This window comes from Anomaloglossus baeobatrachus, chromosome 5 (genome assembly GCF_048569485.1).
Source record: "Anomaloglossus baeobatrachus isolate aAnoBae1 chromosome 5, aAnoBae1.hap1, whole genome shotgun sequence".
Classification (NCBI taxonomy): domain Eukaryota; kingdom Metazoa; phylum Chordata; class Amphibia; order Anura; family Aromobatidae; genus Anomaloglossus; species Anomaloglossus baeobatrachus.
Window position 1 is genome coordinate 477986285 of NC_134357.1, and position 27875 is coordinate 478014159.

The 27875-nt window shown below is 46.3% G+C and overlaps 1 protein-coding gene across 1 annotated transcript in view; it reads right to left on the bottom strand.

The window, feature by feature from the left end:
* Positions 1–27875, bottom strand: part of LOC142311865 (cholesterol transporter ABCA5-like) — a 310836-nt gene that overhangs the window by 44855 nt on the left and 238106 nt on the right. Inside the window, exons 24-26 of the mRNA XM_075350670.1 lie at positions 18986–19156; positions 3679–3792; positions 3222–3338 (exon numbers count right to left, since the gene is read on the bottom strand). Of these exons, the coding sequence (XP_075206785.1) occupies positions 3222–3338; positions 3679–3792; positions 18986–19156 (402 nt within the window). The remainder of the gene's footprint in view (positions 1–3221; positions 3339–3678; positions 3793–18985; positions 19157–27875) is intronic.

A 27875-nucleotide genomic window follows, 5' to 3' on the forward strand; every position in this document is an offset into this window, starting at 1 on the left:
AGCCTAAAAATAGCAGGCTACAGCCGCCTGCTGTATCCATTAGATGTGCCAATCCTGGCGCTTCGCCCCAACTCATCCCATTGCCCTGGTGCGGTGGCAAACGGGGTAATATATGGGGTTGATAACAGATGTATAATGTCACCTGGCATCAAGCCCAGGTGATGTCACGCGTCTATCAGATACCCGACCAACCCAGTCAGTAATAAAAAAAAAAAAGAAAATAGACAACCAAAAAAGTTTTATTTGAAAAAACACTCCCCAAAACATTCCCTCTTTCACCAATTTATTGAAAAGAACAATAAAATCAGGGTCCGGCGTAATCCAATAAGGGGGTCCCACGACAATCCATACCATAGTCAATGTCCCAGTCAATGAAGAACAGAATGTTCCCCATTGTCTGGGAGACCAGTGCAGTGACCTGAGCTAACATCAATAGCCCAGGTCACTGCAGGGGATGATGAGTGGTGCTGTCAGGAGGTTAGATGAGATCATTACCTGCTGTGACGATCTCCTGCTCTACTGACGTCAGCGCTGTCACTGACTTCTATGCCCGCCGCGTTCTCAGCAGTATCGCGAGAGCCCGTGACGTCACCGCTAGTGACAGTTTCGGGCTGCCCGCGAGATGTGACGTGAGAACGCGGCAGGTATAGAAGGCAGTGACAGCAGTGATGTCGGCAGAGGAGGAGATCGTCACAGGAGGTAATGATCTCATCTAACCTCCTGACAGCAGCGCTCGTCATCCCCGCGGCTGCACGCACTGTGAGATGCTGCTGATACACTGCAGTGCGAGCAGCCGCGGGGCTGGTAGGGAGCGGGACACAGACTGCATGGGCACTCCTGCTATCCTAAGCACTGTAAGCAGGGGGCCCGGTGCTGGAGGTGACAACGTGGGCGGGGAGAGTACGGGGTGCGGGGAAATGTGTGGGAGGGTGCAGGGAAGGGGGCGGTGACTCCACGCACTGTAGCCACCCAGTAGGGCGGCAACAAGCTGTTCCCAGATTTGCATGTCAACATGCTCCTGCCCATGTTGACATGAAATGACCGGAAGCAGCAAAATTACGGCAGGAGCGGTCACATGACCACTCTGTGCCAGGGGAGAGGGGCTGACAGCAGGGCAGGTAAGTGCTCACTATCTACTTACCTGCCCTAATGTAGCCCAATAGGGTAATAATAAAAAAAAGTCAAAATAAGCCGGATAACCCCTTTAAGAAAAAGACACCGGCGGAATTCGGGCATCACACGGGACGATCTATCGTGCGATTGCACGAGCAATCGTACCCACCCCCGTCGTTTGTGCGTCACGGGCAATTAGTTGCCCATGTCGTACAAAGTCGTTAACCCCCGTCACACGCACTTACCTCCCGAGCGACGTCGCTGTGGGTGGCGAACATGCTCTTCCTGAAGGGGGAGGGACGGTCGGCGTCACAGCGACGTCACACAGCAGCCGGCCAATAGAAGCGGAGGGGTGGAGATGAGCGGGACGCCCTCCTCCTTCCTTCCGCATTGCCGGTGGGACGCAGGTAAGCTGTGTTCATCGTTCCCGGGGTGTCACACGGAGCGACGTGTGCTGCCACGGGAACGATGAACAACCGGACGGTCGATTTTTTTAAACTGAGCGACGTGTCAGCGATGAACGAGAAGGTGAGTATTTCTGCTCGTTCATCGTCGCACGTAGCTGTCACACGCTACGATATATCAGATGATTCCGGATGTGCGTCACTACCAACGTGACCCCGACGACATATCACCCGATATATCGTAGCGTGTAAAGCCCGCAGAAGAGTTGCTGTCGAAAAACGTCAGTAAAGGCGCCAGTAAAAGCTTTGCCTTAGAAAACCTAAAGCGGGCCTTACATGCTGCAACATCGCTACAAATTGCTAGCGATGTCCAGCGCGATAGCACCCGCCCCCATCGTACATGCGATATCTGGTGATCGCTGCCATAGTGAACATTATCGCTACGGCAGCTTCACACGCACATAACTGGTCGGCGACGTCGCTGTGACCGCCGAACTATCCCTCCTTCAAGGGGGAGGTGCGTTCGGCGTCACCGCGACGTCACTAAGCGGCCGGCCAATAGAAGCGGAGGGGCGGAGATGAACAGGACGTAACATCCCGCCCACCTCCTTCATTCCGCATTGCCGGTGAACGCAGGTAAGGAGATGTTTGTCGCTCCCGCGGTGTCACACATAGCGAAGCGTGCTGCCGCAGGAACGACAAACAACATCATACCTGCAGCAGTAACGATATTATGGAAAGGAGCGACGTGTCACCGATCAACGTTTTTTGACATTTTTGCAATCGGTGATCGTCGCTCCTAGGGTTTACACACTGCGATGTCGGTAACGGTGCAGGATGTGCGTCACTAATGACGTGACCCCGACGATATATCGTTACCGATGTTGCAACGTGTAAAGCCCCCTTAAGAATATAGACGCATTCTCTTACATTGACGACATCCGGCATCCATGGATAACAGAGAACAATTGTAGAAAAAAGGTTTTCTATACCGCGCCAATGATCACAAATCTGGAAGTCGGATTGATGTGGCTTTATTGTAGCATAGGTCTACGCGTTTCAGGAGCTCTGCTCCCTTCCTCAAGACCATAGAAACATTTCATGTTGTTTCTATGGTCCTGAGGAAGGGAGCAGAGCTCCTGAAACGCGTAGACCTATGCTACAATAAAGCCACATCAATCCGACTTCCAGATTTGTGATCATTGGCGCGGTATAGAAAACCTTTTTTCTACAATTGTTCTCTGTTATCAGCCGCTTTGGGTTGCCGCTGCCTGGATCCATTTGTAAATGCGAGTACAGTAGTTGTGACTGTCACAACTACAGTTGGTGAGTATAATTGCTCCCCTTGCCTATTGCCCTGTGCCTATAAGGGTAAGACCCTATTGCGCTTTATTCTCCACAGCTTTTCCTGGCATCCATGGATGGAGCAGGCTCAGGAGCTTTATGGGCACCACAAAGCGTGAGTGCTGACTGTGCACAACAGCAGGCACCTGAGAGCAACGGCTGGCAGCAGGATAACCCCTTAGATGCTGCTGTCAATTGTGACAGCGGTATTTAGAAGGATGAAATTGAATGAAGAGATGCCAATCTCCTTTTTCACCCCAGGGTGCCAATGCCACTGGTAAAATTAAAGTGAGAATGCTGCAAAGAAAAGTTCTGGAGCGGTGGCTCAGAGACATTTCTTATGTTTGAGGTCTCACTTACTATGCTATTCAGGATCACTCCTAGGCTGCTGCTGGGAAATAATAAGGTAAACAGAAGCGATTCACCAGGAATGAATTTGGCGATCAGGTCCTGTACAGCAAAGGGAGCGAAGGAAGACTGAAAGAAAGAAAAAATAATTTACATATTTTAATGGAATTGCATTATGAGCAATTGTCCAACATTAGTAACGGGTGGGGGGTCCATTAATACGGCTGCGAGGATGCTGGATCCTCTGGTCAGTAAAACAACATTGTCGTATACAGCAACATCTTGTATTCTATGGATAATCGACAAGTTATAGGGGTGCAGGGGTTACACCCAGGGTCTAAAAGGGGGTCACCCATCACAAAACAAGTATGGACAGTGTGAGGGCGAATCACAGGACCTTGCACATCAAAGGGATATTGTAGGGGGGTTTCGGCTACACCCGTCTTCTTTATTCTTGGATGTGACTTACCAGTGCAAAGAATAAGGACCAGCTGTCAAAATGAGTTTTATTCTTCCCAAAAAGAAAAGCAAAAATGTACACGTAGAAAACCATGGCAGCGCTGTATCCAAGGATGCTGACGACCTACAAAGAGAGCAAGACACACAACATTACACGTCCACTTACATATAATCTACAGAAGAACAAGAGGGATTTCTAAATATTTATCAGGATTTAGCTTGTCACAGACCTTATTATACTCCAGAGCTGCAGTTCAGTACAGTGCGATCACAAAGCTTGTTCTAGTGATCGTCTTTACTTTACAAAAATAGTGAGTGCAGCTCTGGAGTATAATGTAGGATATAAGTCAGGATCAGCACAGAATAAGTAATGTAATGTATGTACACAGTGACTGCACCAGCAGAATAGTGAGTGCAGCTCTGGAGTATAATGTAGGATATAAGTCAGGATCAGTACAGGATAAGTAATGTAATGTATGTACACAGTGACTGCACCAGCAGATTAGTGAGTGCAGCTCTGGAGTATAAGGGTATGTGCGCATGCTGCATTTTTGGTTTGACAACAAAACTGCACCCTCTGCGTTTGACAAAAAAACGCTGTAAAATCTGTGTTTTTGCCGCGTTTTTGTTAATGTGTTTTTTAAAGGAGAAAAAAATATGATAGGATAGGATAACTGAAAGATAGCTAGAATACATACAGTAGATAGAAAATTAGATAGAAAGAATAGATATATAGAAAGAACATATAGAATAGATAATAAGAAAGAACAGATAGAATAGATAAAAAGAAATAACAGAATAGCTTGATAGGTAGAGTGATATAGCTAGCTTGGCCAGCTGTTTTTTTTTAAATTTTTTTGGGGGTAAAAAAATGACGTCAGGTCCCCTCTGTTTTTCATATTCAGCACAGGAACAGCAGCAGCTGCAGACTGCAACCCTCAGCTGTCTGCTGTACATTGGCTGGTTATGAAAAATAGAGGGGATCCCATGCTTTTTTTTTAATTATTTAATTTATTTAAAAAAAAAATGATGTGGGCCCCATTTTTCTAAAACCAGACAAAGTGCAGCAGGCAATTGGGGGCTGATATTATAAGGATGGGAAGGGCCATCGTTATTTGGCCTTTTCCAGCCTAACAATAGCAGCCCACAGCCGCCCCAGAATTGGCGTATCCATAAGATGCGCTAATTCTGGTGCTGGGCCCGGCTTTTCCTGTTGCCCTGGTGCGGTGGCAGTTGGGGTAATAAGGAGTTAATAACAACCCACAGCTGCTACTAAGCCCTAGGTTAGTGATGGCAGTCATCTATGAGACTCTGCCCCATCACTAATCTGTAAGTGAAAGTAAATAACACAAACACACAAAAAATCCTTTATTTGAAATACCGTAAAAGATAAAAAAAAAAAGCCCCCTCTTTCACCACTTTATTAACACCACAAACACCCTTCCAGGTCCACATTAATCCACACGAGATCTCACGGCGATTCAGCTCTGGTACATCCCTGTCCTGTCACAGCGAGCATCACTACCAACTGTGAGTGCAGACAGAGCCATATTATCAGAATGAACTCGGGTGAACCCCTAACATCACAGCTGCGGGCCCGATAGTATGGCATGTGTCGCGGCGACTGAAGTGAGCCACGCAATCAGCGGTGATGTCACTCAGGTGAATTCTCCACATGCGGCTCACTTCGGTCGCGGCCTGATTTCATCTGAGTGATGGCACCGCTGAACGTGCAGCTCACTTCAGTCACTCGGGTGATTTGCTGTCACATGTGGAGGAGTCCAGCTGTGGCTGCGGCTAATCTGAGTGATGTCACTGCTGATAGCACGACTCACTTCAGTTGCTCCATGGAGCTCACAGTGAGCAGCCATGTTCTATGGCGCTCACTGAGTGAGTGTCAGATGTAGCAATGCTGGAAGCATCGTGGAACCTCGTGTGGATTACGTCGGACCTGTAGGTGTGTTTGGGGGGTTAATAAAGTGGTGAAAAAGAATGCTTTTTTGTCTTTTATTTCAAATAAAGAATTTTTTGATTGTGTTTATTTACTTTCATTTACAGATTAGTGATGAGGGGGTTTCTCATAGACACCTGCCATCACTAACCTAGGGCTTAGTGGAAGCTATGGGCTGCCATTAACCTCTTAAATCTCTGCACAGTACAGGGATTATACATAGTGATGTCACAGTTCAGGGATAATACACACAGTGATTTCACAGTACAGGGATAATACACACAGTGATGTCACAGTACAGGGATAAGTAAAAGGGAGAATACACACAGTGATATCACAGTACAGGGATAATACACAGCGATGTAATGTCACGCTCCCCGGCTCCCTGCCATGCTCCCCGGCTCCCCTGCTACGCTTCCCCGCTCTCAGGTCACGCTCCGCCGCTCCCGTGCCAGGCTTCCCGGTCCCCCGCTCCACAGCCTTCATGCCCCATCACCTGCGGTCCCCAGGCAGCCCGGTCCCCGCTCCCGGCGCCCATCGGCAACGCTGAGCCAGCCCGGCACTCCTGCCTCCTGTGCACCGCTCCCTGCTCTGGCTTCTGGTACCCGGGCCTCGTGCATGCGCATTAGGCCGCGCACCGCGGTCATTGACCCTCTCTTAAAGGGCCAGTGTCCTCCAACAGGATATTGAAGAATCAGGTACAGGGTATATAGGGGATCCTTTCCAAGTGGGCGGGGCCTGTTCTTCGTGTTTGCTAAGCTAGGAGTCAGGTCTCCCTGTGTCTTGTGCCATACTTACCTATCTCTCTTGTAGAGTCGCTCCTGTCACGCCAACCGGTCCTGACGATTCCCGAACCCCGAACGGTGACTGTCTGCCATCCCGTTAGTTGCTACCATCTCCGATCCCCGGATCCGTGTGGTGACCCACCTCCTCGCTCCGCTGGTTCTGGACTCTGCCTAACATCATCTCGGCCTCCGAACCTGAGCTCCGTCACCCGGACTACCTTCAGAGACTCCGTGGTCCCAGGGACTTCTTCACTCCACTCCTCTGAACGGACTGTCCTGCTACCCGTAGTGCTCCGGCTACCGGGCACCTTGCCCTCGGTGAGGTGTTCAGCCCAGTGGATCCACCTCCTGGGCCTACCCGTCCACCTGGTCCTAACAGTAACAACAGGCAATGGATCCCGCCGAAGCACTAGCGGCCCAGCTGGGCAACTTGCAGCAGGAACTCGGACGACAGCGCGAGACCCAGTCCCACATGCTGGCCTTCATGTCCTCGGTGGATACCCGCCTGAACACGCTGCAAGCAACCGCCACGTCCCTGGCATCTCAGGCTTCTACAACACGGCCTACGGCCACAGTTCTCGTGGCGGCTACCTAGGAAGCTTCTAAACTCCGCCTGGCCTCTCCACCCCGCTATGCCGGAGATCCTAAGACCTGCGGAGGATTCTTGAATCAGTGCTCCCTCCACTTTAAGCTGCTTCCACACCTGTTTGCCTACGACCAAGCCAAGGTGGCGTTTGTGATGTCCCATCTGGAGGGTGAGGCACTGGCCTGGATGAACCCCTTGTGGGAGAGGGAGGACCCTGTAACTGCTGACATCCAGGACTTCCTGCAGGCGTTTAGAACCACCTTTGATGAACCTGGACGTGCCGCCGCGTCCGCCTCATCACTCCTCAAACTACGTCAGGGGACCATGACGGTGGGGCAATATGCCATCCGCTTTCGCACCTTGGCCTCAGAATTGGGGTGGAACAATGAAGCCCTCACCGCCGCCTTCTGGGAAGGACTCTCCAGTCGTATTAAGGACGAGCTGGCAGGCCGCGATGTTCCTTCCACTCTGGATGCCCTAATTGCACTAGCCACCCGCGTGGACCTCAGATTCCAGGAACGATCCAAAGAGGTGTCCCGCGAGAGACGTCCGATACGGCATTCCTCGCCTCCGCAGAAGCCCGTCGTACCTCAGTCGGCATCGTCTGGCGTCTCTGTCCATGAACCCATGCAGATTGACCGTCTGAGGCAGTCCGAACAACGCCAAGCAGAACGGCTCGCTAAGGGTCTCTGCTTCTACTGCGGAGAGGGCACACACCTGCTACGTTCCTGTCCAGAGAGGCCGGGAAACTCCAAAGCCTAGGGTTGGTAGGAGAGGCCACCCTAGGTGCTGGGACTCTCTCAGACCCGGTTACGTGGACTGTTCAAGTGACAACGGGAGAGACGCGGTTCACGGCCGAGGCGTACCTCGATTCCGGGGCAGCAGGCAATTTCATCCAGCAGGCCACGGTGGACAAGTACCAGGTGCCGGTTACTCCACTCGACAAACCCCTTGTGATTGCCTCTGTAGATGGGAGACCCCTCTCTGACACCATCTCGTGGATCACCAAGCCAGTAGAACTACGTATCGGTGCTCTGCACACCGAGAACATCACTCTCTACGTCCTCCCACACATGTCTCATCAAATCCTGCTGGGACTCCCCTGGTTACGGACACACGAACCGTCGGTCAGCTGGCGTACTGGTGAAAATACCCGATGGGGCTCCTCTTGCCACGAGAACTGCCTGACGTCTATACAGCCCATCCGACGACCTCCGGTTCCGGAGTCCCTACCAGGACTGCCTTCGGCCTATTGGTCCTTTGCGGACGTCTTTTATAAGGAGTCAGAGGTACTGCCGCCACATCGTCCTTACGACTGTGCCATCGACCTACTCCCGGGAACTACACCACCTCAAGGACGGATATATCCTTTGTCCCCTGCTGAAACAAGGGCCATGTCTGCCTACATCACTGAGAACCTGGCAAGGGGATTCATCCGGAGATCCTCCTCTCCTGCTGGAGCAGGCTTCTTCTTCGTTAAGAAGAAAGAGGGCGACCTGCGCCCATGCATTGACTACCGGGGATTGAACCAAATCACTGTAAAAAATAAATACCCCCTGCCGCTCATCCCCGAATTGTTTGATCGGCTTAGAGGAGCTCGTGTGTTTACCAAGTTGGATCTTCGGGGTGCCTACAACCTGGTCCGCATCCGCTCTGGGGACGAATGGAAGACCGCATTCAATACTCGCGATGGGCACTACGAGTATTGTGTGATGCCCTTCGGCCTGTGTAACGCACCAGCAGTCTTTCAAGAATTGGTGAACGACGTGTTCCGGGACCTTCTCTACGTCTGTGTGGTGGTATATCTGGATGACATCCTGGTCGTCTCTCCGGACCTCCAGACCCACAGAGAGAACGTGCAGATGGTACTACAAAGGCTGAGAGAGAATCGTCTGTACGCCAAGTACGAGAAGTGTGTCTTCGAGCAGTCTTCTCTTCCCTTCCTGGGTTACGTGATCTCCGATACCGGTCTGCAGATGGACCCAGAGAAGGTCTCTTCCATTCTCAACTGGCCCCCTCCTTCCGGACTGAAGGCAATCCAACGGTTTCTTGGATTTGCGAACTATTACTGCCAGTTCATCCCTCACTTCTCTGCCCTGACTGCGCCTCTCTCCGCCTTGACCAAGAAAGGGGCTAATCCAAAGGACTGGTCACCTGCGGCCGACGCCGCGTTTGGCTCCATGAAACAGGCCTTTGCTTCCTCTCCTGTGCTCCACCGTCCTGAGTTAAACCGACAGTTCACCTTGGAGTTGGATGCCTCCTCCTCGGGAGCCGGAGCAGTGCTCATGCAGAAGTCCTCCTCCGGGAAGATGGTTACTTGCGGTTTCTACTCCAAGAGCTTCTCAGCGCCTGAACGCAACTACACCATCGGTGACCGAGAGCTATTGGCAGTCAAACTGGCTCTGGAGGAATGGCGCTACCTTCTGGAGGGAGCAGTGTACCCCGTGATCATTTACACGGACCACAAGAACCTGGAATACCTGCGGTCTGCTCAGCGACTGAACCCACGACAAGCCAGGTGGTCCTTGTTCTTTGCCAGGTTCGATTTTCAGCTCCATTTTCGGCCCGCGGATAAGAATGTGCGAGCAGATGCCTTGTCCAGGTCATTCGTACCCATGGAACAGGAGGAGGAGACATCCCAACCCATCATTTGCCCAAGTTAAATCATTCCGGTGGCTCCTGTCACTCTGGCCCAGATTCCCCCCGGGAAGACCTATGTCTCTGAGACTGACAGACAAAAAGTGTTGCATTGGGGCCATGCCTCGAAAATAGCCGGCCATGCTGGTCAGAAGAGAACATGGAGTACAATAGTACGTCACTACTGGTGGCCATCCCTTCGCACGGACGTCGCGTCTTTTGTCTCAGCCTGCTCCTCTTGTGCCCGGAACAAGACGTCCCTTGAACGTGCTTCCCTGCGGATGAAGAGACACGCAGACAAAAGGCGTCTTGATCCTCCGTGTTTCTCTCCTGGAGATCTGGTCTGGCTTGCTTCCAAGTACGTCCGATTGAAGCTGCCATCATACAAGCTGGGTCCTCGCTACATCGGGCCGTTTAAAGTCATCGGCAAAATTAATGAGGTCTCCTACAAGCTGCAGCTCCCGGCCACGATGAGAATACCCAACTCCTTCCACGTCTCCCTGCTCAAGCCGGTTGTCCTTGGTCCCTTCTCCGCTGCTGCCAGTTCTGCTCCTCCTCCTATTGCTGATGATGACATCTATGCGGTAAGGGATATCGTGGCCATGAAGACCGTACGGGGCCGACAGTTCTTCCTGGTGGACTGGGCGGGGTATGGTCCTGAGGATAGGTCCTGGGAACCCCGGGAGAATGTGGGTATTCCTCTGATACGTGCCTTCCTGTCCCGGTTGCAGGGAGGGGGGCGTGGGGGAGGGGGTACTGTCACGCTCCCCGGCTCCCCTGCCATGCTCCCCGGCTCCCCTGCCACGCTTCCCCGCTCTCAGGTCATGCTCCGCCGCTCCCGTGCCAGGCTTCCCGGTCCCCCGCTCCACAGCCTTCATGCCCCATCACCTGCGGTCCCCAGGCAGCCCGGTCCCCGCTCCCGGCGCCCATCGGCAACGCTGAGCCAGCCCGGCACTCCTGCCTCCTGTGCACCGCTCCCTGCTCTGGCTTCTGGCACCCGGGCCTCGCGCATGCGCATTAGGGCGCGCGCGCGGTCATTGACCCTCTCTTAAAGGGCCAGTGTCCTCCAACAGGATATTGAAGAATCAGGTACAGGGTATATAGGGGGATCCTTTCCAAGTGGGCGGGGCCTGTTCTTCGTGTTTGCTAAGCTAGGAGTCAGGTCTCCCTGTGTCTTGTGCCATACTTACCTATCTCTCTTGTAGAGTCGCTCCTGTCACGCCAACCGGTCCTGACGATTCCCGAACCCCGAACGGTAACTGTCTGCCATCCCGTCAGGCCCTACCATCTCCGATCCCCGGATCCGTGTGGTGACCCACCTCCTCGCTCCGCTGGTTCTGGACTCTGCCTAACATCATCTTGGCCTCCGAACCTGAGCTCCGTCACCCGGACTACCTTCAGAGACTCCGTGGTCCCAGGGACTTCTTCACTCCACTCCTCTGAACGGACTGTCCTGCTACCCGTAGTGCTCCGGCTACCGGGCACCTTGCCCTCGGTGAGGTGTTCAGCCCAGTGGATCCACCTCCTGGGCCTACCCGTCCACCTGGTCCTAACATGTAACAGTACAGGGGTAATACACACAGTGATGTCACAGTACAGGGATGATACACACAGTGATGTCACAGTACAGGGATAATACACACAGTGATGTCACAGTACAGGGATAAGTAAAAGGGAGAATACACACAGTGATGTCACAGTACAGGGAAAATAATACACAGCGATGTAACAGTACAGGGGTAATACACACAGTGATGTCACAGTACAGGGATGATACACACAGTGATGTCACAGTACAGGGATAATACACACAGTGATGTCACAGTACAGGGATAATACACACAGTGATGTCACAGTACAGGGATAAGTAAAAGGGAGAATACACACAGTGATGTCACAGTACAGGGATAATACACAGCGATGTAACAGTACAGGGGTAATACACACAGTGATGTCACAGTACAGGGATGTGTTAGGGCCAGGTGGACGGGCAGACCCAGGAGGTGGATCCACTGGGCCGAACTCCTTGATGAAGGCAAGGGGTCCGGTAGCCGAGGCACTACGGGTAGCAGGACAGTCCGTGTACAAGAGTAGAATGCAGAAGTCCCTGGGACCACGGAGTCACTGATGGTAGTCCGGGTGACGGAGCTCAGGTTCGGAGGCCGAGATGTTGTCAGGCGGAGTCCGGAACCGATGGAGCGTGAGGACGGATCACCACAGGGATCAGGGATGGTACGGACTGACAGGATGGCAGATAGCGTTCGGGAATCAGCAGGACCGGATGGCGAAGCAGGATCGGCTCTAGAAGAGAGAGAAGTGAGTATATCACAGGGACAAGGAGACCTGACTCCTAGCTTGGGAAACACGAAGAACAGGCCCCGCCCACTTGGACACTAAACCCCTTTATACCCTGTACCTGTGTGCTCAATTTCCTGTCAGTGGACGCTGGCCCTTTAAGAAAGGGTCAGTGACCGCGCGCGCGCCCTAATGCGCATGCGCGCGGCCCGGGTGCCAGAAGCCAGGGCAGGGAGCGGTGAGCAGGAAGCAGGGGAGCCGGGCTGGGGCTGTGTAGCCGACGGGCGCCGGGAACGGGGACCGGACCGCCTGGAGACCGCAGGCAATGGAGGCTGGAGACCGGGGAGAGAAGCAGGGAAGCCGGGGAGCGTGGCAGGTGAGCCGGGGAGCAGAGCAGGGGACCCGGAGAGCGTGACAGGATGATACACACAGTGATGTCACAGTACAGGGATAATACACACAGTGATGTCACAGTACAGGGATAAGTAAAAGGGAGAATACACACAGTGATGTCACAGTACAGGGAAAATAATACACAGCGATGTAACAGTACAGGGGTAATACACACAGTGATGTCACAGTACAGGGATAATACACACAGTGATGTCACAGTACAGGGATAATACACACAGTGATGTCACAGTAGAGGGATAATACACACAGTGATGTCACAGTACAGGGATAAGTAAAAGGGAGAATACACACAGTGATGTCACAGTACAGGGATAAGTAAAAGGGAGAATACACACAGTGATGTCACAGTACAAGGATAAGTAAAAGGGAGAATACACACAGTGATGTCACAGTACAGGGATAAGTAAAAGGGAGAATACACACAGTGATGTCACAGTACAGGGAAAATAATACACAGCGATGTAACAGTACAGGGGTAATACACACAGTGATGTCACAGTACAGGGATGATACACACAGTGATGTCACAGTACAGGGATAATACACACAGTGATGTCACAGTACAGCGATAACGCACATAGTAATGTCACACTACAGAGATTTTATTTTATATATATATATATATATATATATATATGCAAAAAAAGGGTGCACAGCGGACTAAATCAATAATCCCCGGTGCAGCATCCTGTATGATCACAATATGATCAAAACAGAAGAAGAAAGAAGTTCACACATAACGGATACGCACAAAAGAAAATGTAAGTGCTAGATAAATATATAAAAATCTTTATTAACTCCAAAGGACACTAAACACACATCATAACATCATTTAAAAACATGAACAAATCCCAAATGACAACCTCGGCAAAAGTTTAATAACCTAATCTAATACAATACCCATATACAGTTAATGCGCACAACAATTCAATACATGGCATAAATATTTGCAGTGCCACACAACTAGAACAGAGAAATACGTACAGCTGTATTCAACTTATTCTCTAATAACCTGATATGGGCACTGCAGAATGATTAGTATAGAAGAGAAGACCGTCAGGTAGCCCTGAATAAATCCTCTGTGCAACCGAGCCTGGAGCAAACCTAATATGTCAGATAAGGCACTTATGATAACCCACTCTTATAATATGCCCATAAATAATAATGCCCAATAACAATACATTAATTAAATACGTGTAGTGCTACAGAGCCAGCACAGAGTCATACGTATATCTTAATTACAGGTTATTATAGCTCACTGCTACCATGTCAGGGCATCTATGTGATACAATCAAATAACGGAAAAATTAATACATAGGAACTTATACCCATTATTATGATCCACTGAACCAGGAACTATCAATCCCTGCACATATATAGATATGGGACAAGTGCAAAAATATGCCAAAAAGTACAGAAATATACATGTGACAGGCTAAGAGAAAGGGGGTGGAGGATTTGGATAAATGCTCTGTGCGGCAAAGCACAAAGCAGGCCTGATGAACCTGACATAGGTACTGCAAAACAGTATTAGAATAAAAGGGAAACCGTCAGGAAGCCCTAAGTAAATATTCTGTGCAGCGCTGTGCAACAGAGCATGAAGCAGAGCCAATATACCAGATGTAGCACTGCAGAAGGGGTATCAAAGTAGGAGGGAAGCTGACAGGAAGCCCCACGCATATCGCAATGATACATGGTGTTTCCTGACTGCTTCCCTCCTACTCTGATACCCCTCTGCAGTGCCACATCTGGTATATTGGCTCAGCTTCACACTCTGTTGCCCAGAACATTTACTTAGGGCTTCCTGATGGTTTCCCTATTAGTACAGAGATATTACACACAGTGATGTCACAGGACAAGGCGGTTTCTTTTTGTAGTGTTACAGGCAGACATTTGCACATTATAATACTCACCTGCTCCTGTGCTGTGAGAGATCATGTTAGTGGCAGCCTCCGGCCTCCCTGCTTCACTTCCTGTGGGTTCTCCTGGCGGTGTTCAGATGCTGTCCTTTGCTTTTTCTTTCTATTCCTTCTGTTTTCCGCTTCTCCCTGTTTTCTCTGCTTGCAATACTCAAGTCTCTGCTCATTCTGCACTGTTTAGCTTTCCATCTTTTCTTTCTCCCGCGCCGCACTGAACAAGCTCCACCCCCTCTACTGATTAGCTGGTTTCCTTCTGGCATCACTCACACCTCATCAATTGGAAAAAGACGCTGCCTGGCCCCTCTCTCTTCTTCAGCAGAGGCTTTGTGCAGTGACTGCATCTCTGTGTTGCAGCTGCCTGCAACTATACAAACAGTGCGGGCCCCCAGCGGCCTTAATCAGCCACTTGGTGATCGTCCCGGGGCAGCCCACCCCTGCTGGGAATGGGAAAAGTGAAATCACAGACACAGCGGGCAGCCATCATGGCCCATGCCCCCTCAGGTCACGGGCCCCATAGCAGTGACGCGGCCTGCCTCTATTGATGGTACGCCACTGGTGAGTGCAGCCCTGGAGTATAATACTGGATGTAATTCAGGATCAGTACAGGATAAGTAATGTAATGTATGTACATAGTGACTGCACCAGCAGAATAGTGAGTTCATCTCTGGAGTATAATACAGAATGTAACTCAGGATTAGTACAGGATAAGTAATGTAATGTATGTACATAGTGACTGCACCAGCAAAATAGTGAGTTCATCTCTGGAGTATAATACAGGATGTAACTCTGGATCAGTACAGGATAAGTAATGTAATGTAATGTATGTACACAGTGACTCCACCAGCAGAATAGTGAGTGCAGCTCTGGAGTATAATACAGGAGGAAACTCAGGATCAGTACAGGATAAGTAATGTAATGTGTTATACAGTGACTGACCCCGGAAGAATAGTGAGTGCAGCTCTCGAGTATAATCCATGTTGTAACTAACTGAGGATTAGTGTCACATCACCACCAGAGCTCACTCCTGCAACTTCTGCTTCGATCACCAGGCGACACCGTGTTTCCGCCGTGAACAGTGCTGGTAATGGGAGAAGAGTCAGTGCCAGTGCCAGTGGCTCTGGTGGGCACAGGCTCCACTCATCCACTAAGCTGGATTTCCCCGGTACCTGCAGGCCATAGAGCATGACTGCCCGCTGTGAGTGGAGACAATGACTGAACCGCGATGAGCGATGACATCACTCAGGGTATTTACGATCACAGCTGGAGGTTTCCACGGTCCTCCACCTGTAACAGCAGGTAACCTGACCTCAGTAAAGTCTGTAACCTCACCTCAGGTGAGACCTGCATCTCCTGGCAGAAACGCAGGGGGGAGGGGGTTGCCAAGATATGCAGATTTGGTGCTGAATATTTTACACCATATTCCTGCACCCAGTCTACATCCCCTGACAAAAAACTCTGGGGTTTTTTTTACATATTTTTTGCTGTGTTTTTTTGCCTTGATTATTTATGCGGTTTTCTGCCTGGAGGTGTATTTGGTGCTGAAGTCGTCTGCATCAGATTTCAGCACCAAATTTGCACCAATTGGCACAAAAAAATGGTTTTTTTTTGCAATTTTGGGCCAACGGATGCAAATTTGATGCTAAAATTTTTACACCATATTCCTGCACCAAATCTACACCTCCTGGCAAAAAAACGCATTACTACCGCATCCTACTGCATACGGTAGTGATGCAGTTTTTTTGCCAGGAGGTGTAGATTGGGTGCAGGAATATGGTGTAAAAATGTAATCACTAAATTTGCATCTCTTGGCCCAAAAATGCAAAAAAAAAATCCTTTTTTTTCTGCCAGGAGGTGCAAATTTGGTGCGGAAATCGTCTGCACCAGATTTCAGCACCAAATGTGCACCTCCTGCCAGAAAAAGGCGGCAAAAATTGAGGCCAAAAACCGCGGCAAAAAAAATTACTAAAATAAACACCTTTTTTGCCAAGAGATGCAGATTAGGTGCAGGAATATGGTGTAAAATTTTCATCACCAAATCTGCATCTCTTGGCAAAAAAATGGTTTTCAGCCAAGAGATGCAGGTCTATTAACTCAGTGACCTCACTGAGGTCAGGTTACCTGTGATCACAGGTGAAGGACTATGGGAACCTCCAGCTGTGACCGCAAATGATCTGAGTGATGTCACTGCTCATTGCGCAGCTCATTCATTCTCTGCACTCACAGCGGACAGTCATGCTGTATGGCCGCTTGCTGTGACTTGGATGTAGCAGAGCCAAGATCGTCGTAGGACCTCGTGTGAATTACTTCGCACCTGCTGGGGTGTTTGGGGGGTTAATAAAGTGGTGAAAAAGGGTGTTTTTTTTGTATTTTATTCCAAATAAAGGATTTTTTCGGTGTTTCTTTACTTTCTCTTATAGATTAGTGATGCGGGTGTCATAGAAGCCTGCCACTACTAATCTGGAGTTTAGTAGCAGCTGTGAGCCGTTATTCACCTCTGCCAATACCTCGAATGCTGCCACATCAGGGCAATTGGGAAGAGCTGGGTAATGCGCCAGGCTTGTCACATCTTATGGATGTGACAATTCCAGGCGACTGGAGGCTGATGTTTTTAGGCTGGGTCTCCCAAGCCTGAGAATACCAGCACCCAGCTGACTTTATCATGGCTGGGTATCAAAATTGGGGGGACAGGACGTCGTTTTTAAAATTATTTATTTAAATGATTGAAAAAAAAAAAAAGCCTCATGCGGTTCCTCTCTTTTGATACACAGCAAGATAAGCGCAGGACTGAGTCGGCAGCCTATAGCCGTGGGCTTCGGTATCAGAATGCGGTGGGATCCTGCGCCAATTGGTTTATTTATGTTTATACCTCGGTACTAACCCAGGTACAGCATTTGTGAGTGATTACAGGCAAACACAGTCACACAGGCTGGGGGCGCATCTGACTGCAACCAATCACAGACAACAGGATGGTCGGTGGGCAAGGAAAGGAGCTGGCTGGGTATAAAATTGGGGGGACTGCACGTCATTTTTTAAAATTATTTATTGAAATAAATAAAAAAAAGTTGCATATGGTTCCTCTTTTGATACACAGCCAAGATAAGCGCAGGGCTGGTTCGGCACCTTGTAGCCATAGGCTTTATCAAAATACAGTCTGGGTATCAGAATACGGGGGGACCCTGCGCCAATTATTTTATATATTTATATACCACGATACTGATGGTAGATGCTAGAATGACGGGCTCCTTCCAGGTATGACGTTATTTCAACACGCCCCTATCACATGATAGGGGTGTGTTCAAAATGACATCCGACTTTTCCAGCCAGAATAAACATTAAACATTATTAAGTCCACGTGGGCATGGAATTGTTTATAATAGAATCGGAGGTGTGGGGGTAAGACCCCCAGATAGGAGGGGTGTAGGGGGGCGAAGCCCCCCCTTGCATGATTATGGTGGACGAGAGGAAACATTGTGACGCCTACCAACCAAGCGGGTCACGCCCCCTAACCTTGAAGGAGCCCATACATTCTAGGCTCACTGTAGATGGTAGAGTGTATGGGCTCCTTCAGTTACACTGCTTTCCCCGCCCACCGGCCATCCTGGCCTTTGATTGGATGCACTCAACTGACACGCTGCCACTCAGGGTGGGGGCGCGTCTGGCTGCAATCAATCACAGGTGCCGGTGGGTGGGAAAAAGCAGTGCATATGCGATGAAAGTAATGCATGGCACCAGAAGTGGGTGTGAGGCCTAAGAGCAGCGTACAGTCAAGCCGGAACCTTGGTAAGTACAGCGCACTTGCTCGCTTTTCCCTATCCCTTCTACCACCATGTTTAATCTCCGAATTCTGAACCCCATAGACTTATATGGAGGCTGGATTCCGGAACGGATCCGGATTTAAAAAAAAAAAAAAAGAACAGGGACCAGCCGGTCCTGTTTTTTTGCAAGTCCACCCATCTCTAGCTGGCACCCTTGAAATTTATTTCTCCCTGAAAATTATTGCAATTACTCATGTTTTGTTATACAGATGTTTATTTCCTTTGTGTGGATTGGAACAACACACAAAAAAAAACAAAAAACAAATTTAAAAAAATGGCAAATTGTACATACAGTAATTTCACACATAACATCAAAAAAGGCTGGACAAAATTATACTTAATTGATTGCACAACCTCTGGAATACATAACTACAAGCAATTGCTTCCTATAACCACCAACAAGCTTCTCACCTGGAATTTTGGACCATTATTCTTCTGCAAACTGGTCCAGGTTTCTCATATTTGAAGACGCCTTCTCCCAACAGCAATTTTAAGATCCCTCCACAGGTGTCAATGGGATTTAGATCCAAACTCATTGGGGATATGCGCTTACCCCTTCATCAGGTGTTTAAATGACCAATTTACCAATATTTGGACAGGACATTTATGAAACATCCTGCACTAGTTTTCTAGTATTAAAAATTGCATATTTTTGAATATGCTTTACCTGAACAAAAATGTGTAAGTTTTTGCTTTCCTTTTCTGTCACCCCTGCTACGTTTGTACAAGCCAACAAAACTCGGATGTAGAAGGTATGCTGTCCGCAGCATGAAAGATTTATTATAATTTAATACAGAATCAGGCAAAATGTTAATAGAGTTCTGGATTATGTTGCTGGACTCAGGTTAGCAGAAGACATAAAATATAAAACTGAAACAATACGTTCTAATGACAAACCTCTTCCTGATTACTCACCAGAAGCATGGCCTTCCCAAATGACAGAACAATGTAGTGGTCGAAAGCAAAAAATAATGCTGTCAACAGGTAAATCAGAAGGCAGTAGAAGGTGATGTCCACCAATGCTTGTCCGAGCCAGTACGCCGAAGAAAAGAGGCCTGACAACCGCAGCTGACTCCGAGCTTTAATCTAGGAAAGTAAAAATCACTTGGTTAGGCCCGCGAGTTGTCGCTGGACATAAAGAGTAGCCGTTTTAATTTAGTTTTCATAAATCTATAGTATACAGTTAAAACCAGAAGTTTCCATCCACTATCTAAAAAGACACATTTCTCACTATTTGACATGAAATCAGAATAAACCTTTCCCGTTTTAGGTCAATTAGGAGCTAAAGTTATTTATATTTGCCAAATGCCAAAATAATGAGAGAGAGAATGTTTTAAGGCATTTTTATTACTTTCTGTAAAGTCAAAAGTTTTCATCCATTTCATTAGTGTTTGGTACCATTTTCCTTAAACTGTATGACTTGGGTGAAACATTTTGGAAATCCTTCCACAAGCTTCTCACAATAGTTGGTAGGAATTTGGGCCCATTCCTCCTGACAGAACTGGTGTAACTGAGCTGTGTTTGTGGGTCACCTTTCTCGCACCGGCCTTTTCAGCTTTGCCCATAAATTTTCAATAAGATTGAGACAGGGCTTTGTGATGGCCACACCAAAATATGGACTTTGTTATCCTTAAGCCACTTTGCAACCAGTTTGGCAGTATGCTTTGGGTTATTGTCCATTTGGCAGACCCAATTCTGTCTAAGCTTTAAGTTCCTTGCTGATGTCTAGTGACGTTGCTTCAGTATTGCCAAAAAATCTTCTTCCCTAATGATGCCATCTATTTTGTCAAGTACATCAGTCCCTCCTGCAGCAAAATAATCCCACAACATGATGCTGCCACCTCTGTGTTTCACAGTTGGGATGGTGTTCTTAGGCTTCAGAGCTTCTCCCTTTTTCCTCTAAATGTAAGGATGGTCATTATGGCCAAACAGTTGAAATTTAGTTTTGTCAGACCACAGGACATGTCTCCAAAAATTAGAGTCTTTGTTCCTGTGTGCATTTGCAAACATTAATCCGGCTTTTTTATGTTTCTTTTGGAGTAATGGCTTCTTTATGGTAAAGTGGCCTTTCAGCCCATGTTGATACAGTACTCGTTTCACTGTGGATAATTATGAAATCTTACCAGCTTCTGCCAGCATCTTCACAAGGTCTTTTGCTTTTGTTCTTGGGTTGATATACACATCTGACCAAAGCACATTCATTTCTTGTACACAGAGCCCATCTCTTTCCTGAGCAGTATGATGGCTGGACATTTCCCATCTGGTTTGTACTTGCATATACTTGTTTGTACAGATGAACAAGGCACCTTCAGGTATCTGGACATTGCACCCAAGGATGAAGCAGACTTGTGCAAGTCCACAGTTCTCTTCCGGAGATCTTGGATGATTTCTTTTGACTTTCCAATGATGCTCAGAAAGAAGCAGTGTGTTTCAGATGTGCATTAAAATAGGTTCCTTCAGATTTACATACAGTTACATCATGAAGCTCATGCGGGCACATAACCTGTGTCCGCACAATTGCCGCCAGGAGCTCAGCTTATGTGACAGCCAAGCTCCAGCTTTAACAAAGAGGTGCTTGCATCATCCCCGGCTGTTTAGCTCCAAAAATGAATTTCTGTCAGCTCAGCATAAGGTTCATTGAAGTATTTCTTTACTAAAACAGGAGTTGAAGTTAATAAAGACATAGACAAGAGTAGCAGACTTAAAGGGAAGGTGTCGCGGTTTTTTATTTTTGTATTAAAAATAGTGATTATGAAATCAAGTATTTCTAATACAAAATGAAAATCGCAGCTTATTTAGTTTTTATGCAATTCTTATTTTACTGGAGGCACTGGGGGCTGCCATGCTGGATTTGCCTTGTGTGTAACGACAGTAACTCCTTCCTTTATGGCAGCCCCTGTGCATAGACTCTGATAGTCGGGCTCCGACCCCTTGCCATACGTTACAGTGGGCGTCTGCTGTGACGTGAACGCGCCCCCTGGGCTGTCCAGAACACAAGAGGGAGGAGTTCAGCGCCATTATTGTGGAGCTCACAGCGTGTGCTGTTTGCTCCACTTTACCCCTGTCAACCGCCGGGATGTGTGAGTACGGGCCGCCTCTCCTCCCCTCCCCTCCCCTCCTTACTGTCTCCGATGACATCCCATCCTTCCGTTCTCCCCAGCCCCTGCTCTGCCCCAGCTACTGCCGCCGTTACCGTCTCCAATGACACCCCCCTCCCTCCGTTCTCCCAAGTCCCCGCTCTGCCCGCTGCCGCAGCTCCCCCAGCTCTGCCCGCCGCTGCTGTGTGTGTGCGCGCGCGTGTGCGCGCGATTGTACAGGTATGTGCGATATCGTGAGTGTGTGTGAATGTATGCGATCAGATGTGTGAGTGTATGCGATCGGATGTGTGAGTGTATGCGATCGGATGGATGTGTGAAATGTTGGCCGGACGCAGGGGAGGATGGCATGCAGCACAGCTGCCTGGAGCGCCCACCGGAGGTCACAGGGAGGAATGATGTGAAAGGTGTGTGTGTGTGTGTGTGTGTGGCACAAGGTCCCCATCAGGGGTGATTGTATGTGTGTGGCACAAGGTCCCCATCAGGGGTGATTGAATGTGTGTGGCACAAGGTCCCCATCAGGGGTGATTGTGTGTGTGTGTGTGTGTGTGTGTGTATGTGTGTGCACGCGCGCACCACTGCATGTGAGTACCTGTGTGTGTACCAGTGATACTGTCTGCAGGGTTGTGTATCTAATCCTATCCTGTGTGATACTGTCTGCTGAGCCGTGTATCTAATCCTGTCCTGGGTTATGCTGTCTGCTGAGCCGTGTATCTAATCCTCTCCTGTGTGATACTGTCTGCTGAGCCGTGTATCTAATCCTCTCCTGTGTGATACTGTCTGCTGAGCTGTGTATCTAATCCTATCCTGTGTGATACTGTGTGCTGAGCTGTGTATCTAATCCTATCCTGTGTGATACTGTCTGCTGAGCTGTGTATCTAATCCTCTCCTGTGTGATACTGTCTGCTGAGCTGTTTATCTAATCCTATCCTGTGTGATACTGTCTGCTGAGCCGTGTATCTAATCCTGTCCTGGGTGATGCTGTCTGTTGAGCCATGTATCTAATGCTCTCCTGTGTGATACTGTCTGCTGAGCTGTGTATCTAATCCTCTCCTGTATGATACTGTCTGCTGAGCTGTGTATCTAATCCTATCCTGTGTGATACTGTCTGCTGAGCCGTGTATCTAATCCTGTCCTGGGTGATGCTGTCTGCTGAACCGTGTATCTAATCCTCTCCTGTGTGATACTGTCTGCTGAGCTGTGTATCTAATCCTCTCCTGTGTGATACTGTCTGCTGAGCTGTGTATCTAATCCTCTCCTGTGTGATACTGTCTGCTGAGCTGTGTATCTAATCCTATCCTGTGTGATACTGTCTGCTGAGCCGTGTATCTAATCCTGTCCTGGGTGATGCTATCTGCTGAGCCGTGTATCTAATCCTCTCCTGTGTGATACTGTCTGCTGAGCTGTGTATCTAATCCTATCCTCTGATACTGTCTGCTGAGCTGTGTATCTAATCCTGTCCTGGGTGATGCTGTCTGCTGAGCTGTGTATCTAATCCTCTCCTGTGTGATACTGTCTGCTGAGCTGTGTATCTAATCCTCTCCTGTGTGATACTGTCTGCTGAGCCGTGTATCTAATCCTCTCCTGTGTGATACTGTCTGCTGAGCCGTGTATCTAATCCTATCCTGTATGATACTCCTGCTGTCCTTGGTGACACTTTAGGCATTTCTGGTCACCATGAAAATGGCTGTGCACTGTGTCCTTACATGTCTTCTCTGTTATCTGTTGTAAACACTCAGATTAGGAGGGGGGAGGCGACATCACACACAGGAGAGCAGACTCCTTCCACTTTACGGCAGGCTGTAATCTGAGCTTTTTATACAGTGGAAATTCAGTAGGATTTCAGAAGCTGCTCCCCCTAGTGTTTAACAGTGGAAAATATCAAACTTTTTAATTTTTTTTTTATATTTTGCACAATTAAAAAAAAATAATAATATTTAAACAAAACATTTAAACATTATTACTTTACATTTTTTTCAGTTATTATTATTTATTTTTTTTGACGATACCTTCCCTTTAAGCTCTCACAAAAGCCACATTTATTGACTTATTCTATAAAATATAACCTAATACTGAGCGTCTAGTTCCGAGTTCAGGGGAGTTGTGCAGACTGTGTTGAAACTATTTTTGCTAAGCAAGTATTGACAGCTTAATACATGGCCAGTGACAAAAGTGAAATAGATCTGGTGTGTATTGGTGGTTTTTGAGTAAATCCGGAGCAAGAATTAAAAGCTGTCAAAGTTTCATTGGACCCAGTTGCAAGTATTTCAATAGTAAATGTAATCTGTCCACATTTGCTGGAATAGATATAGAGATATACATAGGAGATAGACAAAATAAAAAATCCAGCAATCCAGTCCACGGAAAATTTCTTTCTTAAAATGTCAAAATTTTATTCATAAATTCATATTAAAAAAGTCCATGACAGGGTCAAACATGCCCAAAAATGAGGACGTGTTTCGAACGTACTAGTTCTTAATCTGTAAACGGGACGGACGCCAGCACCAGCAGGAGGAGATGCCATTAGGTAATTCTTTGAACAATTTGCTATGGATCTGATTTGATGGTATAATCCTGATTTCTACTTACACCCTCTATTACTCATGATCTTGCCTGCTTATGCATATATTTGCTTCATTATTGCTTAAACCTTTTTGACAGTATAAAGCAGTGCTACATATAGCGTTGTACTGGCATATTTGTCTTACTCACTTTCTCCCCTGCTGTTCATGTTGGTGTTTTATCAATCACTTTGTCTATACCTTGTTTTTACTTTTAATCTAATAAAAATTACATTTTATGGCTTTTTGTATGTTTTTTTTGGTAATTTTAGTTCTTAATCTGTCTCTAACCCTTCTGAGAAAATGGACTCATTAAAAAGGGGCTGAGACCCGGACATGAGCTCACAAACCAGAGGAAAAAATAAAAAGTGCAGCAAAAAACCTCCATTAACCCCATATAATCAGCATATTGGAACACACTTAGTTTTTATAACAAGAAAAAACATCTTATCATAGCAAAAAGCTATATGAAACCCAACATTTCAAATTCAAATTTCCCAATAAACTACAAAAAACATTAATGCATATTATTAAATCAATAAGCATATAACACATCATTTTTTCTATTTAGACCCATACGAGACCTAGTTCCTATTAAAAAAAATCCACCTAATCTCCCTTTGGAGTAAAAGATGTTTGAAATCTCCCCCCCCTTCTTAGGTAATCTTACTTTCTCTATTGCGTTTACTTTCATACTTTTCAGATCTCCCGCATGTACATCCAAAAAATGCTGGGAGACACCAGACAAACTTCTAGTTGTAACATTATTTGCGTCATACGCATGTTCTGAGATTCTCCTCCTCAGGGGGCGCGATGTACTCCCAACATATTGCAACCGACAGGCTACACAGGAGACCAAATATACCACGTAATCTGTGCTACAATTTATCATTGCATCTATCTCATAACTTTTTCCACTACTATAAGACGAAAAAGTTTTTGTGTTCCACATAAAACCACATAGTCCATATGATTTTCATCCACACCTATACGATCCTTTTGTAGGCAACCAATTACCTGCAGCGTCCTCTACCCTGTTCACACAGGACTTGTTTGTATGATCACTAGGTGATAACATCGCATTCAATGCAACATTCCTTTTCGACACAAACTTGGACCCCCCCCCTTCAAGATCTTAACTAGGGTCTCATCCGTTGATAAAATTGGTAAATATTTCTTAATAACATGTACCACCTCATAATAGTCCTTACTGAACTTTGTGGAGAACACTACAGGCAAATTGTCATCTGATTTTTTACTCACTTTTTTCATTTCCAAATATTGTGCTCTACTTTTCTGATTGGTTTTAATTTTTGCCCTTTCAAGATTATCCCGATGGTATCCTCTGGCCACAAATCTCTCATCAATTATATTATATTCCAATTTAAATCCCTCCTCGCTGGTACAACATCTTTTAGCCCATATGTATTCTCCTGTCGGGATGTTCTCAATTACGTGCTTCGGATGACAGCTCTCTGCATGGAACAATGCATTCCCTGCTGCAGGTTTCATATAGCTTTTTGCTATGATAAGATGTTTTTTCTTGTTATGAAATCTAAGTGTGTTCCAATGTGCTGATTATATGGGGTTAATGGAGGTTTTTTGCTGCACTTTTTTTTTTTTTTCCTTTGGTTTGTGATCTCATGTCCGGGTCTCAGCCCCTTTGTAATGAGTCAATTTTCTCAGAAGGGTTAGAGACAGATTAAGAACTTGTACGTTCGAAACGCGTCCTCATTTTTGGGCATGTTTGACCGTGTCATGGACTTTTTTAATATGAATTTATGAATAAAATTTTGACATTTTAAGAAAGAAATTTTCCGTGGACTGGATTGTTGGATTTTTTATTTTGTTATACCAAGCCTTGCCACCTTCCTTTCCTTGCACGGTCCTGGATGAGCAGTTTCCTTGATGAGCAGGTGACCCGGACAAATTCTTTGTTTTGTATAGGAGATAGACAGTAGCCAAGTCAAATCACAAAACAAAATGAGCGACAAATCCTTAAAACAAGGTAATGTAGGTAAACCTCAAAAAACTCATACTAAGTGTTTAGGTTCCTCAACTTCTCAAGTTGTAGAAACAAAAGGAACACATGTTAAAAAGGATGCAACAACTAATTCTTCCAATAATTTTGGAAAAATAAGTTATACAAAACCTACTGAACATACTCTTCTGATATCCAAAAATTCACAGGATTGTAAAGTCTCCACTATGGATACTACTCCAGCTGGTACCAATGCAAAAAGGAAAGGGCCAGTTAGCGATTCTGACTCACAAGACTCTCCTATTCATAGTCCAGATAAGACTCGACCTAGAATTGATATCTCTATAAACATGGATGAAATAAAACATTCTAATTCACCAAATACAGAAATAACAAGGATCAATTGCTCAGACCCTTACTTCAATGAGCTTATTAATGCATTCAACCACAATTTAATGCTAGCAATGGACAAACAAACTAAGGCTTTACAGGACACGGTACAACAATTAAATGGCAGAATAAATGCAAACGAGGTCAAAATTGATCAGGTGGAAGAAAAAACAAACTCCCTGGAAAAATATCAACATGATCTAAAAAAAGACATTTATTACCTCCAACAGAAACTTTCATACCTCGAAGACAGGAGTAGGAGGAATAATGTTAAACTTAGAGGTATACCTGAAAGTGTTCCATCTAATAAACTCTCAGACTATGTTAAGAATCTTCTTCTAAAGATTTTTTCATCTAAATCGGATCTGGAGTTGACAATTGACCGTATCCATCATTTGCCAAGACCATCTTTTATTGCTGAAGAAACCCCAAGAGATACTATTTTACGTCTGCATTTTTTTGGTACCAAAGAAAGATTTTTAAAATACATGAGAGAAAAGAAAACCCTTCCATCTCCCTATCATCTGATTAAAGTATTCAGTGATCTTTCCAAATACACAATGTCTCTTAGAAAGTAATTTTCATCTGTTACCAGCATACTAAGACAAAAAGGTATTGCTTATAGATGGGGCTTCCCTATAAAATTGTTAATTTATCAAAATGGAAAAACCATACCGATTTTCACTCCTGAAGAGGGCACGAAGTTTCTTTCTTCCTTAGGTAACAGAAGAAATCATGAACAACTCCATCATCAACCCGCTTGATTTCACAATTTAAAGTCACTTACGAATGGAGATATTAATTCCAATAATTGTTATGGAGACATTTATCTGAGTCTAACTAAAATCCTCATTTCCAACTTTGGAATTTCTAAAATCCTCATTTACCACGGATGGCTTCGGAAACTTTATTTTCCACAAACTTATTCCCCCCACGAAGAGCTTCCATTGTTAGTGGATACTTTCGAAGATCAGCTTGTTAGTTTAGTTTTTACTACTACTTATTAGATCTTTAATTTCTCGACTGCGGATTATTTGAAAGATTTTGAAAGATATTAATCTAAGATTATAAGTTCTTTTCGTGTTCTTTGTACTTGTAAACTTTGTTATAATTCAATTACATAGTTTAAGGTCTTGTAGAGCAGCGATTTCTTAATATAGTAATTCTCTCTTACTCTTTGTTTCCAAGAATTTTATTATTAATCTTGCAATAAGGATATTAGCTATTTAGTTATTTTCTACTGTTTATTATAGGTATTCTTAACTTGTTGGGGTTTTTTTTTTTTTTTTTCGTTTTTGTGTCCCTCTCATTATTTTAAGCAGGCTTGCATCTTATGGCTACAAATTTTTTGTCTTTTAATGTTAAAGGTTTAAATAGTCCAAGGAAAAGATTTGTCACATGGAAGGAAACTAGAGATAACAAAGCAGAAGTTGTGTTTTTACAAGAGGTGAAATTTGCTAGATATTCTCATCTTAAATTTCATAATAAAAATTTCCCACACATTTTTTCTACTCTAAAAGAAAAAAAAAAGAGCAGGGGTGTTAATTATGATTAAGAACACTATAACCTTTGATTTAATTGCGGAATACAAAGATACTGAAGGGAGATTTTTGATCTTAATTGCAAACTTGGATAATAGACCCCATACATTAGTTAATTTATATGCGCCAAATAAAGGGCAAATTAGTTTTTTAAATAAATGAATGTCCAAAATCCAAGAGGTCAGAAAGGGAGATCTCCTTATACTGGGTGATTTTAATATTGTCCCATATGCTCAC